Below are 18,868 nucleotides of genomic sequence, written 5' to 3'. Positions count from 1 at the left end.
GAGAGAGAAAAAAAAAAGGGGGGCGGCGTTCTAATTCAACGTAAAGAGATACTAAAATTCACGGGCTAAAAAATATGATAATGGGATCGTTAAAATGCGTGCCGTTTAAAAAAAAAAAAAAGGGAAGTTAACATAAAATCTGGGGGAAAATCACTGGGCGAAGCCAGCGTGTCATGCTAGAACACTTATACTTGCCGAAACTTATCGGCACAATCGAGCGGTAGGTATACATTATATGCAGTCGTGAAGTTTCCATTGCGCTAGTAACTCTTACATATAATTGAATAAAGAGTACGAAATTCTGGTCTCTGATGCTATGACTATGCACTTTTAAAAATTGATGTATACTTATAGAAACAACGTGCACGCAGAGCTGCTGTTTCATTGAAACCTACATCATGTGATTTCGAATGGACCGCATTCACCAATAGTAAACAAAGAACATTTAGCCACGTGATAATAATGATGAAACAATGAAAACGTATCACGTAACATCCTTTATGGATTACGTTATTTGTATAGAAGAGATAGAGCATCACGTGGCAAAATGTTGTTTGTTTACGATTGGTGAATGCGGTCCATTGAGCTTGACGCAAAGCGTTATGTTCTTCAACATTCTTCAACTGGAATAGTTCGCTCTTTACGAATCTTACAATTCGTGCCCATTTCTTTGTTAACTTCGTAAGCTGGTCCTGATTGGCTTTCTACTTGTGTTCTTATACTGGGTATGCATTTATTATATATGTTCATATGCTGGCTAGGCACACAATGCGTGTTCTTATACTGGGTATACATATATTGCGTGTTCTTATACTGGGTATACATATATTGCGTGTTCTTATACTCGGTATACATATATTGCGTGTTCATATACTGGATATGCCAATATTGCGTGTTCATATACAGGGCCGGCCCTAACAATTGCGGGGCCCTATGGGTAACGGATTGCGCGGGGCCCAGTCTGGGTAGGGATAAGCATAATGTCAAAATTAAAATTTTGTATTAGAAAATGCATTCGTCTTTGCAATACATTTTTATTAAATGAAAGCTGACAATGCCGTTTTTTTTTTTAATCGCGCGTAGGATTGGCATTCCAAATTGACAATTTTGTCTATTTTTCAGGAGATTTCCAGGACTTTTTTTTATATTTTGCAATTACAGGACATTCCCTGGAGCCCCTAGAAAATCATTAAGCCGCGGAAACCCTATTATTATGTATAAGATATAATACTCATAATGTTTTAATTTAATAACCTATACCTAGAATTAGCGCGGGGCCTATGAATGACCGCATAGGTTGCAGTGGCCTTAGTCCGGCCCTGTTCTTATACTAGATTTCCACATAATAAGGCGTGTTCTTTCATTGGGTATACATTCAGTGTATCCAGTTTCAACAATTCTTCACTTAGTAACATCTGCTTCTAGAATGAGGTTTTCGTGGCTAGGTTGTTTTTGTGTGAACTGAATTGTTTGGAGTGGGGGCACGGTGGTATGTGCTAAAACGTTCTAATTGTATTACTGCGCCTGACTATTATAGTTTCTCTCCACACTGATTGATCCAAATCCAATTCACAGACCAAACGCTGGAGCCTTCCGCGGGAAACAACAAAAGTACCAAAAGACAAAAAAGTGACAGCCTTGGGGGAATTTTACATCCATTACATTTTAACGAGGAAGTCTTTGAATTGTCAGGATATCTTCTCCCCCTTTCTTGTCCCCACACCCCCCTGTCTCTCTCTCTCTCTCGCTTTTTTTTTGGCCATGTTAAATTGAGATAATATAATATTTGGGATGTGTCGGAATAACTTGTTCGTGAGGTTTTGTTCCAGAGTTGAGTGTCACTGCACAGGAAGTGGAAGTGTGTCTTGTTTGGATTCTGGGATAGCGGTGTGATGATAATGTAAACTTGGCCCATGCTATCTACGGGCATCTGGGCAATCGGATGCATGTGTTACTCCAGCCAAACAGTGACTATAGATAAATAGTCAAGTGACTTTGAATGGACACTATTATAGTTTCTGGATTAAGTCTAGAGTGTTGTGTAGAGATGTTATAGAAACATGGATGACAGCTGGGTTGGTTCGTTTTATTTTGCAGACTTGATCAGCTCGTTTGTGATAAATGTGATTTATTTAACGCGGTCTAAGCGCACCTTTACCCCCCCCCCCCCCACCTTTCTTTTTCCAACACGAGCTCTATTGCTTTTTTTTTTTTTTTAAATCTTTTCCTGATAATGGCCTATCTATCTATCTATCTATCTATCTATCTATCTATCTATCTATCTATCTATCTATCTATCTATCTATCTATCTGTCTGTCTGTCTGTCTTTCTTTCTTTCTTTCTGTGTTGGGGGATAGGAAGGGGTTAAAGCTTTATAATGTCAGACTGATACTTGGTTGTTTACACTTGTATGTTGTCAGTAGTAATCAAATGTAAAATGTAGACCTAATGGAGAGCTCCCTTTGTCGTTTGTATACAACAATGTAATGGTTTTTAAATAGAGAGTAGTTTACAAGAGCAGTGCCAGTGTTGTCCCGGCTCCCTATGGGAGCAACTATCAATTGGATGAAAGATTGTTTTGGACTCACTGTAAGATGTGTGATTTGTTTGGAAGATGTTTGCCCTAGATAAATGAACCATTTCTCTTAGATCTACTTACATGACTTCACTAGGGGCTACATCGGAATGATTGCTTAGGGGAAAAAAAATTATAATGTAAAAGGTCTCTGTATATAAACACATATATGATTGTTTCCATGAGTCTCTTGTTGGCATTGGATTTCCAATCTTTGATCGTCTAATAACTGTGTATATTAAGATACAAAAATGTCTTTATGTCTTTCGACCAATACAGTCATAGTGATGTATTCTTTTTAATGGGGATTTTCATGTGTTACTCTGATCTGACCATCAGGTCTAGAGTCTTCTTCCGGATTCCTCCCACTTTCCAGATCCGAATTTCGGAATGCTCCATAATGTTTATAATTAGTCAAGGCTTGTTCTCTTCCTATATGTTTTAATTGTTTTATGAGATTATGTTTGTTCGCGTCTAAAGTAATCATCAATCATCAGCAGCATTCAAGAGATTTACATTTCCGATACTATAAGATGCAATATATCCAGGGTCGATCTTGCATTCATAATAAAAATGATTGGAAAGTATTGGAAATCTGCTTTGTTTCAGATGTTGCTTTGTGCTTTATATTGGATGGCATTGGTTTTTAATGCATTAAATAGGTTGGGAAATGACTTTTGTTGTTGTTGTTGTTCTAGAAATGTATCAAAGTTCCGTAATACTTATAATGTCTCGTTGAGGTAGCTACAGGGAAAATATAAACAACACTAGGACTACGGATGTTTGTATGGTTTCTGTGGATTTCATTCTATCTCGGAAAGTGTTTCTTTTATTTAACTATTTATTTGAAGTGCTTTGTGTCATAAAAAAGTGAATGGTGTATTCCTGACACGAGAGTCTAAGCGAGAGTCGGGCCAAGCTATTTCTTGACCAGGCAATATGGTCACTTGATCTGTTGGACTTTTGCTCAGCGTCCCTTAGCGGCTTCCGGTCAGGATGTTTGGGACTGTGCCTGCCGCACCGTCTTGCCACGCGGCGTACCATACCTGGGACATGAATCGGATGATGTACCCCATCCACCAGCAAGCTTTCTGGAAAAGGTAGAGATCCGCCTATGAAGACCTGTGTCTTTTTGTGTTGTCAAGGGGCTGGGTACCTTGGCATTGTATATAATATCTTTCACTTTTGAAGTACAACTTTGCACTGAGAGGAAGACGTGGGAAACAGTTTGTACGCATATCATAAATTCCTTTCCAAAGACTTTTTTTTTTGCGTGATCCATTCATTAGCTCGTTTTTGTTGCTGTTTTATATCCTTTTTTTGCGTGATCCATTTACAACCTGCGACGCGTTTTATTGTGTGACATTGGTATTACTTTGTACATTATTTTTCTATCCCAATGTTTTAAACAATTTTTTATTGTTTAGTTATGACACTGCATTTACCTACGTCGCAGATATTCTCATAATAGATGTTTATCGCAAGTAGGAAAATAGTTATTTAAAAATACCTTCATAGATTGTGTACTTGTAATACTGTGCTGAGTGATATACTCTATATATCAAACTATATTATATATACAGTACATTTGAACAAAACTTCTCTACAATGACTTTTTTAAAAAAAATTATACTACAATATTTTTTTTCCCCAGAGGCCTACCAGGGCCACCACATGATCCAAATTCCCCTTACAAGCGAAGCGGCCGGCCGCCTTCTCCCAGCCATACTGTGTCTCGACCCCCTGGTCACTATTACTCAACTCCTGCGCAGTCCCACAACCAGGCGGCGATCTATCTGTTTCATCATCAGGTAAGTTTTTGTTTTGTTTGTTTTGTATTGAGAGCCCAAAACAACATATAAGTTCTGCCTAGATGAGTTGAATTTGAACTGACCTTTCTCCAATTTTTTAGAAAAATGTCTATTCATTTTCTGGAGAATTCTAGAAATCATTGACACTGTTGGGCGTAGATAAGCATTCTATAGAACAGAACAGTAGCATGTCCACTTTCCTACAGAGATGTTTTGTGGACATGTTGAATTACAGCAACCTGTTTCTTCTTAACTCTTTCTCTCCGTAATTATTTACCACATTCTGGTGGAATCAACGTTGGTATCGTCAGTTAGGAGAGAAAGAGTTAATACGCCGGAATTGTAAAGATAGTGTTAATTTACCTCCTTTAGTTGACATGTGTACAATCGTACCTTTAGCGTTACAAAGTCCCATAATTTGCGTGTGAAAAATCTCATGCTTTAAACTTATTAACTCCCCTTCTTTACCTTTCAAAAATTCACATTCTTTAGTGTTATTAAATCCCCTCGTTCGCCTTAGAAAATGTAAGTGTTATTAACTCCCTGTTTGTCTTTGGACAATCTTCTATAATGCTATCAGTTCCACCTTAGTTTGCCAGACTGGCAATAGGGCGACTATTGCCTTTTCAACATGACTCCCACCTCTCCCAGGAGATTCTCGGAATAGTGCTGAACTGCATAAATATTTGAGTCCCAACATTTCAAAGGATTGAATGCGTTGACATGTCATGGCTGCTGACGTCATTGTTTGGTATGGCCACATACAGTGTCTTAAAGATGGCACACTTACTGACACATGAGCTATGAGTCACAAGCAGTGTCATAACATGCGTAGTGAATGAGTCAGAGACAAAAACGATTTCATCAGATGATCCTACTCTAAATCAGTTTTGTTCTTTTCTAGCCAGGCTATAGGCCTATTAGACAGGAACGTGACGATTAGCCGTGTGTCTAAAATTCAATAAGACGCCTTTGCAATATGAAATGATAAGACATCTATGTAGAACTAAATGATAAGACATCTATGTAGAACTAAATGATAAGACATCTATGTAGAACTAAATGATAAGACATCTATGTAGAACTAAATGATAAGACGTCTATGTAGAACTAAATGATAAGACATCTATGTAGAACTAAATGATAAGACGTCTATGTAGAACTAAATGATAAGACATCTATGTAGAACTAAATGATAAGACGTCTATGTAGAACTAAATGATAAGACGTCTATGTAGAACTAAATGATAAGACATCTATGTAGAACTAAATGATAAGACGTCTATGTAGAACTAAATGATAAGACATCTATGTAGAACTAAATGATAAGACGTCTATGTAGAACTAAATGATAAGACATCTATGCAGAACTAAATGATAAGACATCTGTATAGAACTAAATGATAAGACATCTATGTAGAACTAAATGATAAGACATCTATTTTGAACTAAATGATAAGACATCTATGTAGAACTAAATGATAAGACATCTATTTTGAACTAAATGATAAGACAATAATAATAATCTCTACTGTCCGTAAGAAAGTTGTCTTACAATTTGTGCACTACACCAAACAAAACATTGTAACTATGAAAAACCAAAATGTACATTCACACCTGACTCGCTCATAATTTACATGTGAAAAGTTTATATCATATTGTTTTTAGTTACTGATTTGATTGCCAGGGGAACAAAAGAGTGTTTGTGACTGTTTGTCTTTGCTATTGGTGTCTTGTATCTCTTTTGTGAGGGTAAATCACAAAATCCTGACCCCAAGGGTATTTTTTTTTATTTTTAGAATAAATAAATAGAACTAAATGATAAGACATCTGTATAGAACTAAATGATAAGACATCTGTATAGAACTAAATGATAAGACATTCATGTAGACGTCTTGTTTGTTCGTCTGTTTTAGTTTCGGGTGTCCCTTCCGAAAATAAGATAAAATGAAATGTTCTATCTAGAACCAGCTGCCTATCTAAAACTCAATAAGCCCCCTATCTTACCCCTGGTTTTTTTTATTTTTACAAGTGTATTTTCTTTACCTGTGAGCATTCCGTGAGTGCGCTATTCTAAGGAATACATAGTTCCAAGTTATTGTTAGACTGGAGAACTCAAAACTGGTGTTGTAATCTCTGCTGCAATTCGGTGCAAACCGATCGTGTTAATCACTGGACTGCTTGGGTTCTTTGTTCCTGACCTGGTGTTTACGTGAAGCTCTGTTCCCGTCTGCTGGGGCTATCATTGTCTTCCCTCCTGGTGATGGCCATCGGATGGTTTCATTGCCAGTGATATCAGGCCACACTTTTAGACTTCTTTAGATGAGCACTGCTGGAGCTATCATTGTCTTCCCTCCTTGTGATGGCCATCGGATGGTTTCATTGCCAGTGATATCAGGCCACACTAAGACTTCTTTAGTTGAGCACTGCTGGGGCTATCATTGTCTTCCCTCCTAGTGATGGCCATCGGATGGTTTCATTACCAGTGATATCAGGCCACACTTAGACTTCTTTAGATGAGCACTGCAGAGTGTTACTTTAGTCCAAGTGAATATTGCGTTTATAATTTCAGCGTTTCTCAACCTTTTAGGCTCGGCGACCCTTTTTTACAATCCCCCCCCCCTCTGCCGCGATCCCCCCCCCCCCCACACACACATACAGCAATAGAAGAATAGACAAAAACAATTAATTTTTTTCGATGGTCGTAGGCGACTCCTGGCAAATCGTCAATCGACCCCCAAATGGGTCGCGACCCACAGGTTGAGAACCCCTGGTTTATATAATGGGTACTACCTTACGTGGGAGTATGCACAGTAAATGGAACGTTCCCCCTTTCAGACCTTGTAATCTAGGTCAATACAATTATCAGAATAGCTGTATGTCACAGATAAAATGGTGAACTCATTGAACCTAGTTAGATTTAGGAGAAATTTGTGGCGCTAGGATTGAGAATCCACCAATTAATATTGATATAATTTCACAATTGTAGCCCTGGCTCAGTGGTAGTGTCGTTGGAACGTCGAGCTGATGGTGGCAGAGTACTAGTTCGATACTCTGCTAGAGCCAACAAAAATTATTATGACTTGTATAATGGAGGTATTGTCTTTTTAAACATGTTTTTTTTTGTTAGGAATACCTCTATTCAAGTCAAAACTTCATGGAACCTGGAGGGTGTTCCATTGTTTTTTTTAATCCAACATTCATTAGTTATTAAGAGAAAAACAATCTTTCTATTGTATTGTGTGTGTGTGTTTTTTTTAATAAATATTTTAAATATTTTTCTTGTTTCTATCTTTTTCTTTCCTTTTTCTTTCTTTTCTTTTTCTTTCTCTTTCTCATCATGCTACAATTGACATACTCGCATGGTTGTTTGTTGAACTCAAATAGCCGTGCGCATGATCCAATGCTCTAGTATTACACTCATCTTTCCAGATTTTTCTAACGCGTGTCCAAGAGATAGCAGACACCATTCAGAAAGTAAATAATAATTAAAAAAAAAAATGAATTAAAATTGCACGCAAGCACGCACGCGCTTTCAGGAGAAGTGACAAGGTCAAATTTTACGTGGAGTGGGTCTTGATGTAACAATAGGCAGAGAAAATGGCGGGGTTAATGTGGCAGCTGACCTCCCTTACTTTCAAGACCAACTCAAAGCAACTTGGAGAAATACTAAATATGTTACGGCGTGTTCTTTTAGTGCTACGAGAGAAGTAGAGTGTAGATGGGGAGTGGGCAACTTTTTTCTCTCGAGGGCCGCATTAAAAATTTTGGGAAAGGGGGCGGGGGCGCATATTTCTTTAACCCGACAACAGAGAAACTAATTCAATAACAATCAATGAACTAGCTATTGGTGATATATTATTGTGTTTGGCACTGTTTGGTATCTGAATATGGTGGTACCGGTATAAGCTGAATTAGTCCCCTTTATATCTGGCTGTCTGTGAGACTTAATGAACACAAACATTAAATAGAAACACTAGAGAACTCATAGACTCTTCACTATCAGAGTGGTTACCGCGTTGGCTTGAGAAGCCTGAGAAGGCTTAACCCTCATGCTCGAATTCTGGTCGTTCGTTTTGTTTTTTTTAAATACATTTAAAAAGCGATCACCCAGAACCCCGTTCTTTCTTCTCCTTTTTCAGGGGATAGGATCGTGGTGTCAATGCATGACATTACGAATATTAGAGACTGATTGAATGGTGTAATACTGGGTTCTTACTTCCTGAAGTGCTCTAGACACGTGACGAGTCAAACACTATACGACTGACTCAAGTCCGTTCAGCAGACAACATGAAGATTTTATTTACAACATAATAATATACTGCACTCCTTGTTAGTGCTACAAGTCAAGAAATAATAATCATATCCGCATAACAGCGGTATCAAAAGTATCCAATACGTTAACAACAAATCACGTCCGCATCTCAGCGGGTAACAATAAGAACAATTACTACTAGTGACGCTGGAGCTTCAACTATAGATATCCATTGAAATACGAATAATACCTTAATATTCAATAAGCACATAATGAAATCAACTCTCAAATATTATTAATCAACAATGACTAGTCCTTCGACTCTCATGCTATATGCATACATATCCACCAGTCCAGGAGGAAACGTCCAACCTTCCTGTACCGGGAGCAAGACCTTACTGACTTGACTTGACTGACCTCTAAGTCAACTTTATTCTACTTCCTGTTTTCTACATCAGGAATTCCACGTGTCTTTTAAACTATTAACATGACGTGAACTTTAGATCATGCAATGTCAACTAAGACTGTGACATTACGCCCTTTCCCTCAAAAAAAGATTTTGAAAAAATCTTTTAAAATTTAAGTAATAATACTATTATATGTATAGTCTCATCTTTTGAGAGAAAATAATAATATATACAAATGTACAATGTGTTCTACAATCTCTTGCACATGTCTTATCATGCTATCAAAAAATTTTGATGAGACTAATATATGGTCTCATTTGACCTTACAATATTTGAAAAAATATTTGTCTGTGTAGACAATACTCATAGTTGTCAACATTATTTGAAAAAGCATGTTGTCTTGTTTTTGTTTTCCACAACATTTCAAAGTAAATTCTCAATTCATCAATAGAATGCTTTCAATATTAATTTTACAACAGAGTGAGCAGCCATAAAAATGCTCGTATACAAATATACTTAGTTTATCCAATCAGGTTACATAATCTAATGAAAAATATTGACAATGGTTACATGGTCAAATGAAAAAATATTGACAATGTTCTTTAAAATAAATCAATGCAAGTGAAATATATCTATCTTAAACATTTATGTTGTCTCAATGGTTTGTGTACGAAAATAATGGCAATGTTTTGACAAATCATGAAAGTCAAGAAAATATATTCTTTAATGATGATTTATGAGGAACATATTTAAATCATCAAAGTCATAAGCATATTAAAGCATGAAGGTCGTTATCATGATATTCATTTGGTCCATATGTCTTACTGTGAGCTCAGGTTGCTTTAACAAATGTATAAGTTACAATCTTCTTTCGAAAAAATGAATCAGCTTTTCACATTATGTAACATCAAATATATTACTTCGAGCCATTAGTAGTGCTCTAATAGTCTTCATGAATCAAGTACAATGTTCTTTCAAAAAAAATCAGTGCTTACATCATATATTAAATATATTGCTTTGAGCCCTTGATAATGCTCCAATAAATTTCTCATATTAAATACTATCTTCTCCTCAAAAAATCAGTGATTACATCACACTTTATATATATTACTTCATGAGCCATCAATAATGCTCCAATAATTTTCTCATATCAATACAATATTCTTCTCAAAAATCAGTGTCTACATCACACACTATCAAATATACTACTTCACGAGCCATCAATAATGCTCCAATAATTTTCTCATATCAATACAATATTCTTCTCAAAAATCAGTGTCTACATCACACACTATCAAATATACTACTTCACGAGCCATCAATAATGCTCCATTAATTTTCTCATATTAAATACAATCTTCTCCTCAAAAATCAGTGTCGACGACACACATCAAATATATTCTTGTAAGATGTTATACGTGCAGTGAAAAAATAAAATGAAAAAAAAAATTAAATTAATAAGAGAATAAAGAGATATATTAAAGGATAAATGACAAACACAAAAACAATATAGATATAACAATACAGTCTGCTTTAAAAGAAATTAATAAATAGAAGACTTTGACAGGAGAATCACAGATGTGTAAATACAAGACTTACACAAACAAACAATATGAATACTAAGAGAAATTACACTACGATTGTACAAACAAAACTAAATACGACTAAACAAAAATTTCTAAATGTTCTAGAAGTCCCTACCGAACAAGGCTGGTCTACTCGGACCTTATTAGGACTAGGAGAACAAAAAGAAAATCCCTAAAGATTCCTATCAGATGAAGTGAAATGGAACGGGACAAATAAATTGTGCCGCTCCAGTCTCAAAACATAAGACAGACCCACGCCGACCGCCCTTAAAAGTAACAAATATAGAAAATAAAAATCAATTTAATATGGTTCCAAGAGTTATCAATCACTAACTCTATATGTAATCAACTTCAATTACTGCTATACCACAGCAGAATCAATGTACTTTATTAATCATATATCCAATTCTTAATTATTACTTACAGATTCTTTATTTTGTAGACTAGTGTAGATTCATCCCCTTCTCTCTTGTAGCTTGTCAAATACAAATACAGCTTTAGTAGTTCAGTAATAATCCATGGGTAAGGTAACTAAGTAATCCGATTGAGAATACACATCAATGTGAGCATCAAAGTAGTAGTAAAATAATCCAGTCATATGCCATAAGATGGCTCAAATGCTCAAGTAATGTCAAAAAATATTTCCGCTTGACCTTTACAATTAACACAAGTCCAACAGGTAATCCAAATAATCCAATGAGATAATCCAAGAGTTAAGTGTAGTAATGCAGGCACGTGTTTCTTCGGTGTACAACGATGACTAGGAGAGCGCCAATAGGTACAAGTTAGTCCAACTTCAACGTCAAAGATCAATAATCCAAAAGTACTTGAACATTCGTATAAATAATCCAACAGTACTTAAGTGGAAAACTTCAGCTTAGATAATCCAAATATGTAAAGTCTCTGAAAAAACAGAATGACCATTAGTGAACAGAGGTCTAAATGGAGGACCTTCTGTATAGCAATGTAAGGTGAGACCTCGACAATGCAAGAGCGTGTCAAACGTTGGTGACGAGCGCTCACGTGGAAACGATGTATCATCTGTCTTCAGGCGACGCCTTGAATTTTTCACCCACACAAATGTATCAGCTGTCTTCGAGCGACGCCTTGAGTTTTTCACCCACACAAATGTATCAGCTGTCTTCGAGCGACGCCTTGAGTTTTTCACCCACACAAATGTCAGCTGTCTTCGGTTTCTGCCGATGGTGATGTCACGCCGTGCTCAATCTCAATAAGCAATAAGCATTGACCAGGTTTAAAATATACAAGCTATTGATGTTAAGTTCAAATTGGTCAATGATAAAGTGGACTCTGGTAAATACGGGTCAGGTCAACCGGCGAAAAAGTGCAGGCTCAGGTTAGTTCAATGATGATCTACTTGAATACTTGTGACTGGTTTCGCTTGAGTAGTTTTGAGTCCGTGCGTGTCTAGAACACAACATACTGGCTACCAAAAATGTCAATGCATGACATTACGAATATTAGAGACTGATTGAATGGTGTAATACTGGGTTCTTACTTCCTGAAGTGCTCTAGACACGTGACGAGACAAACACTATACGACTGACTCAAGTCCGTTCAGCAGACAACATGAAGATTTTATTTACAACATAATAATATACTGCACTCCTTGTTAGTGCTACAAGTCAAGAAATAATAATCATATCCGCATAACAGCGGTATCAAAAGTATCCAATACGTTAACAACAAATCACGTCCGCATCTCAGCGGGTAACAATAAGAACAATTACTACTAGTGACGCTGGAGCTTCAACTATAGATATCCATTGAAATACGAATAATACCTTAATATTCAATAAGCACATAATGAAATCAACTCTCAAATATTATTAATCAACAATGACTAGTCCTTCGACTCTCATGCTATATGCATACATATCCACCAGTCCAGGAGGAAACGTCCAACCTTCCTGTACCGGGAGCAAGACCTTACTGACTTGACTTGACTGACCTCTAAGTCAACTTTATTCTACTTCCTGTTTTCTACATCAGGAATTCCACGTGTCTTTTAAACTATTAACATGACGTGAACTTTAGATCATGCAATGTCAACTAAGACTGTGACACGTGGCGTATTGAGAACGCTTATGAAATTGCGCTAAACAAAAACAATTGGTAAAAAATATTTCTAATCGCACAGATTTATTATTATTAGTCTAGATCTAATACAAATTTAATTTCATGACTGATACAAAGTAATTGATACACTTAATGTAAGCTTTGTTTTTTAATAAGTATTTTTTACATTTTTTTTTGCTAGTTGTTTGTTTAGAAGAAAATCTATTACAATGTCAAATTGCACAAAAGTAAAAGTAAATTATCCCTTCCAGACCTTGTGATCTCTAGGGCGGATGATGTAAAGGTGATATGTTTCTAAGGCCGACGGTTAACGAGGTTGTTATGTGTCCAGCACAACGAACAACAAAAGTCAGGTACCCATTAGGTAGTCTTAAAAATTCCGTTCGGAAGCAAAGCGCTTTACCAGTCAGCCACCACGACCGCCAAATTGTACAAAGATCCTCCTTTTTATGAATTCCCTGAACATTGCAGTCCATTTGGTAGCGTCATTACAGCGCCCTCGAAAGATCAGAGCTAAAAAGAGCCTCATCGGTAATTCAAACATAAGTATAGATGTTTTATTTTGGGGACAAGTTGGGCCTTTAGAACTACTGATCTACACCATTTAGATGGTAGGACCATCATTACTGATCTACGTCATTTAGATGGTAGGACCTTCAGAACTACTGATGTGCGTCCACATTTAAATGGTAGGGCCATCAGAACTACTGATCTACGTCATTTACATGGTAGGACCTTCAGAACTACTGATCTACGTCATTTAGATGGTAGGACCATCAGAACTAGTGATCTACGTCATTTAGGTGGTAGGACCATCAGAACTACTGATCTACGTCATTTAGATGGTAGGACCATCAGAACTACTGATCTACGTCATTTAGATGGTAGGGCCTACAGAACTACTGATCTATGTCATTTACATGGTAGGACCTTCAGAACTACTGATCTACGTCATTTACATGGTAGGACCTTCAGAACTACTGATCTACGTCATTTACATGGTAGGACCTTCAGAACTACTGATCTACGTCATTTACATGGTAGGACCTTCAGAACTACTGATCTACTTTATTTAGATGGTAGGACCTTCAGAACTACTGATCTACGTCATTTAAATGGTAGGACCTTCAGAACTACTGATCTACGTCATTTAGATGATAGGACCTTCAGAACTACTGATCTACGTCATTTAGATGATAGGACCTTATAGCTGCATCAAATTAATCTGACTTTTGGAATATTTGGGACCTCCTAGAACTACATGTAAGCTTCTCAAAAACTCCGCCCCTGTTGTCATGTCCCTGACATTGATAGTTCAGTTGTAACAACCTGACTACATGAAATGTATCGAATCCGAAAGGAAATTTCCGAGTGAGCCTTTTGGCGCGTGTGTTAAGTGTTTGGAGTAGATTGATCATGAGATCTAATTGTTGAGCAAGCTGACAGTCCCAAGAGGAAGTCTGGCTAGCCGCAGTTCAATTGACTTGCTACACACACCTGCCCTGTCGGAGGAGAGGAGTTTAATTACATTTTTTCCCAGCGGCGTACAGATCTACTTCTGCCGGGAAAATGTCGTCTGCGTCCCCATTTGAAAAAGAAAATCTGAAATAGGAGGGGATGGATTACAACATAAGGGAAGGGAGGGAACACTTTAGGAAATAAAAAAAAAATTGAAGAACTCTTAAGTGGTAGAAACGCGAATGAATCATTTCTTTATTTCCTGGGCGCTGCGTCTGGCCAGCTTCGTTTGTTCCTCCTTCGACAGAGATTTTTAAATTTCCACTTCTGGTAGCCCCGAGCGCCATCATTTATCTCTACCATTTTGTCTGAAACGCTGATAAAAAGAGCTTTATGACATTGCACAATCTATATTATCCCTGTAAGTTCTTTTTTTAACGAACATATTGTGTCTGTCTGTCTGATACATTGTGTGTTTATTTCTGTCTGATTATATTGCTGTGACCTAAGAGTGAACTTAATGTTTACTAAATTTTATTTGTTATAGCAGGAACTCAACGAATTTGGGCCTAAGAGTCTAAATGATACTTTTGTAGTAGGTAAGGTTGTGGGAAAAAGCATAGAGTCTAAAATTATGTTTTAAATATATTTACAAAGCTTGTATTGATTCTATCTGTCAGGTGGCTTTTACACGTTTTTTTTTTCCTCCCATTCTCGGATCAACATTTAGCTTTGCACAATTAATCATTGTAGATGAAGACACGTGGAGAAATGAAAAACCTACTTTTGTTTTATACAGAAAGGGGGAAATATATCTTGAGGTATTGAGAGATATGAATTGAAAGTAAACGGGAAATCCGCATTTCTTTCCCAAACATTAGCTTTTTTTAAATAAAAATATTTTTGATACTATGAGCGTTTTAATTTTATTTAAATAATAATAAAAAAATGAGTCGAATCTTAAAGGGAGAGAATCCGATGTCTTCGTTAATTTTTTAAACTATACTATAGAATTAGTCACGTCACTGTTACTTCCCCTGCTATGGTTGTCACGCTAGAAAGGATTAATTAAATTGGTACGCATATTTTGAGAATCCCAACCCTTCTGTCCACTTCATATTCCTTAATGTTATATGGTAGTGAAATCCCAGATACATTTTACACAATACCAGAATTGTATACTCTATGACGTCATGTTAATGTGTGTACGAAAGACATAGAGTTCGAAAGGGACAATGGAAATTGGAGAGATTCTTTTTCACAGAATTGTGAATTACGGCCCCTTTATCTTTGAAGTCCAATATACTAGCCGATTACATCGTGGAAGTGGTCCATGAAATGTAAATATTTTCTTCCTCTTTGTTTCTTTATTTCTTCTCTTCCATTGTCTGGACTCTGTCCCTTGAGAGCTCATTGACATGTGTGTTTGACTTCCCCTCGTCTGGGATGTGTCTCCCACCAGGTCTGGACACCTGGTCTGTGTCTTGGATCAAATTCTTGTCAAGGGCTAATCTATGTCTCTGTTAACAGTAGTGCCTGGATCTGGTGAGATGCTCTATAAATGAGTTACATTTGACTTATAGATTGCAACTTTTTTACATTTGACATTGTACAGATAGTAGATAGTTGTTGCACAGATAGTTGTACAAGACTTCAACTATGCTTGTACCCCACTGTATACATCAATTAACTGTACTGGTTCAAACTATATGACTTTGACAAAGCAATTTAAATTGTTTAATAGACATTGTTGCATTCGCGTACAAGTGTGGCACTATATGTTGGTCACAGTCGGGTCGATTTGTTCCGCTATTTTAATTGTTCAGTTCAATCCTGGACCTGTAAAATATTACTTCTTTTGTTTCGTTTGAAATTAGTTTAACTTTGCACATTTTATATTGACTACTTTGTTATATAGACAAATATTTTTTTTTGGTCCTCCATATAAAGGGAATTAACTTAATAAAAGTCAATGTAGTTGAAGAAATATTGCAGTTTGTTCCCTTGAAATGGTATTCATTTAAAAAATATGTTGCCATTGTAAAGTGCGTCACGGAACTGTGAGGTTGTATTCCCTCTATGACAGATAGTTTATATTATGTCTTTTAATTATCACTGCTTGTAATGTCGTATATTTTAGTCACTGTACATAAATGTGTGTATAGAATCGGAGGGAGACTTAGTTGTTGGACTAGTGTCGAAATATCAGTGTGTTTGTGTTGAGCAGTGTTTCCCAAACTGTGTTCCGCGGAACCCTGGTGTTCCATGAGCTACTGGAATTGTTTACTAGTAGGCCACCACGTGAATTAATCTTTCTACAAAAAATAAGCAAAGTGTTCCGCTAAATACTCAGAATGTGCGAAGTGTTCCGTTAAGATAACTAAATTGGGAAACACTGGTGTAGAGTATAGGTTACTGACGTTTCCTTTTTAAATTAGCATTGGGACTTTTACATGGACTGCATCTATCTCTTTTTATAGACATGCGTGGAGATTTTACTTTCAATAGGTGTCCACTGCAACTTCCTTTTTTTTCTGTCAACGGTTGACTGTATGTCAAAAATCGACCTATACTATCCGGTCCTCAAAATGCGTGCCATATGATAACTGTCCTCTTACATGCATTATGTATATTTTGGTAATACATCAAGAAGAACTGAGCTTGTGAATGCTTGGGTTTTCGTAAAGTGTATTGAAGGCTGCTATGTAATCTCTATGCTTACTGGCGCAGACTTAAATTACTTTGTATTATTTCATGATTCGACTAAGTCCACACTAACGTAAACTCTATAGGTCCTTACGAAATAAGAAACCTATGTTGTTAAGTGTAGTGTTAAGTAGTGTAGGGTATATTGGATTGAATATCCCCATAAATACGATATATGTATAAAGGCGGGTTTATTTATTTCGGAAAATGTGTTTGGCTAGTATCGCACTGTGAAGTCTGTAAAGATCTTTTGTAATTATGGTTATGCTAGTGGTAATCATGACGTTCAATGGTCCCTTTTGTTGGAGAATATTTCAGAAATCGCCTTCTGTTACGTCATACTTCGATTTCGACCCTTTCGTCTTAGTTTCCAGCAGCCCATTTCTTTTGCCGGCTCACTGGACATTTGCCGTAAGGCATCTATAGCCAGTCCGCCCCATAAGGAGTGCGTTGCAACATTTACCTTGGCTGCTTTAGGCATTGGCAAAAGAACGAAATAAGTTTGCTGAATCCCTCACTAGTTTCCTGACCCGGCATTTCTGTGGTAAGACATGTACATGCACTTCGATACATGATAATGTATACGCTTACACAGAGGAAGCACCGTTAGATTTTCCCACAGAAATGTAAAGATTTAAAAAAAGCATAGATTGTAGAAGTTAATTATTCTAGTAGTTTTTATATACCTATGTGAGGCCTCGCGGAACCTAGGAACACAGTTTGGGAAACACTGATCTAGACTGGTGCACTCTAATAGCTCTATCCCAAGAACTGAAAACATTTTATCGTCTTCTTCTTTGATATCATTGTACTCAATGAGTTTGTCTGAACATAAGGGAGTCATTTCAAAGGCAACATTCTCTCAAGTACACTAAGCAAGTATTGATTTGTCTTTTTATGTCCAGCCAATACTATAGAAAGTAACGTATTCAATATCACTGCCTGGTATGGCAATCTGAGCATTAAAAATAAAAATAAACTGAATAGAATCCTAAATGCTGCTGGCAAAATCATTGGCAAAAAACAAACCCCATTTGGTCAGTTGTTTGAGACAAACATCTATAAAAAAGCTAACAAGATCCTCGAAATAAAGAATCACCCTTTGTGTCAGGATTTTGTGATTTTACCATCACAAAAGAGATACAAGACACCGATAGCAAAGACAAACAGACACAAACACTCTTTTGTTCCCCTGGCAATCAAATCATTAAATAAGAACAATCTGGTATAAACTTTGTCACATGTAAATTATGAGTGCGTCTGGTGTGAATGTACACTTTGGTTTCTTATAGTTATAATGTTTTTTGTTTGGTGTAATGCACAAATTGTAAGACAAATTTCCTTACGGATAATAAAGATTATTATTATTATTATTATTATTATTATTATTATTCAAATAGGGATTCTCTCTCTCTCTCTCTCTCTCTTTCTCTCTCTCTCACATACACACAGAGACTAAGACATGGAACAGAAATTCAACATAAAAATTCTGCAGCTATTTTTCTGTCCTGTATGAGGACTACTAGGGGCACACAACTGTGCTGCCTGCTGGTGTATCGTTCAATTACTCTTTGCGATTATTTATGAATTATTCTCCTTGATCTTGGTTTGGCTTCTCTAGCTGTATGTTAGAGACCCGCGTGTATTGGTCAGGATGGCTTTGAGTTTTTTCAGACCATACAACTTCTGTACAATGTAAAAGTATTTTCTTTAAAATAATCTCTAGAATTAAGGGGAAAAAAAAAACAAGTTCTAACTTTTTAACAGGTTCTTGTTGTGCACGAACGATACTATCTTTCTATGACCATCTCCCCCCCCCCTTGTCTCTGTGTCACGATATCTCCCCCCCCCCTCTCTCTCTCTCTCTCTCTCTCTCTCTCATATTTCTGCTTTCCTTTTTCTCACATTAATTTTCTTATTTTTCCACGTTTTGGAAGGAATTCTTCATTTCGCTCATTACTATTTCACT

The 18,868-nt window shown here is 36.7% G+C and overlaps 1 protein-coding gene across 3 annotated transcripts in view; it reads left to right on the top strand.

The window, feature by feature from the left end:
* The window catches only part of LOC106068052 (serine/arginine repetitive matrix protein 2-like), a 138,954-nt gene that overhangs the window by 32,962 nt on the left and 87,124 nt on the right, over window positions 1-18,868 (top strand). For 2 of the 3 annotated variants that reach the window (XM_056006826.1, XM_056006824.1), the window contains exons 2-3: window positions 3,321-3,676; window positions 4,231-4,387. In XM_056006826.1, the coding sequence (XP_055862801.1) occupies window positions 3,573-3,676; window positions 4,231-4,387 (261 nt within the window). In that variant the 5' untranslated portion in view covers window positions 3,321-3,572. The remainder of the gene's footprint in view (window positions 1-3,320; window positions 3,677-4,230; window positions 4,388-18,868) is intronic. The other variant, XM_056006825.1, reaches the window with a different exon arrangement.

The sequence above is a fragment of the Biomphalaria glabrata genome, chromosome 12 (assembly GCF_947242115.1).
Source record: "Biomphalaria glabrata chromosome 12, xgBioGlab47.1, whole genome shotgun sequence".
NCBI lineage: Eukaryota > Metazoa > Mollusca > Gastropoda > Planorbidae > Biomphalaria > Biomphalaria glabrata.
Note: the sequence above shows the minus strand (reverse complement) of the source record. Positions and strands in the feature narration are given on the sequence as shown.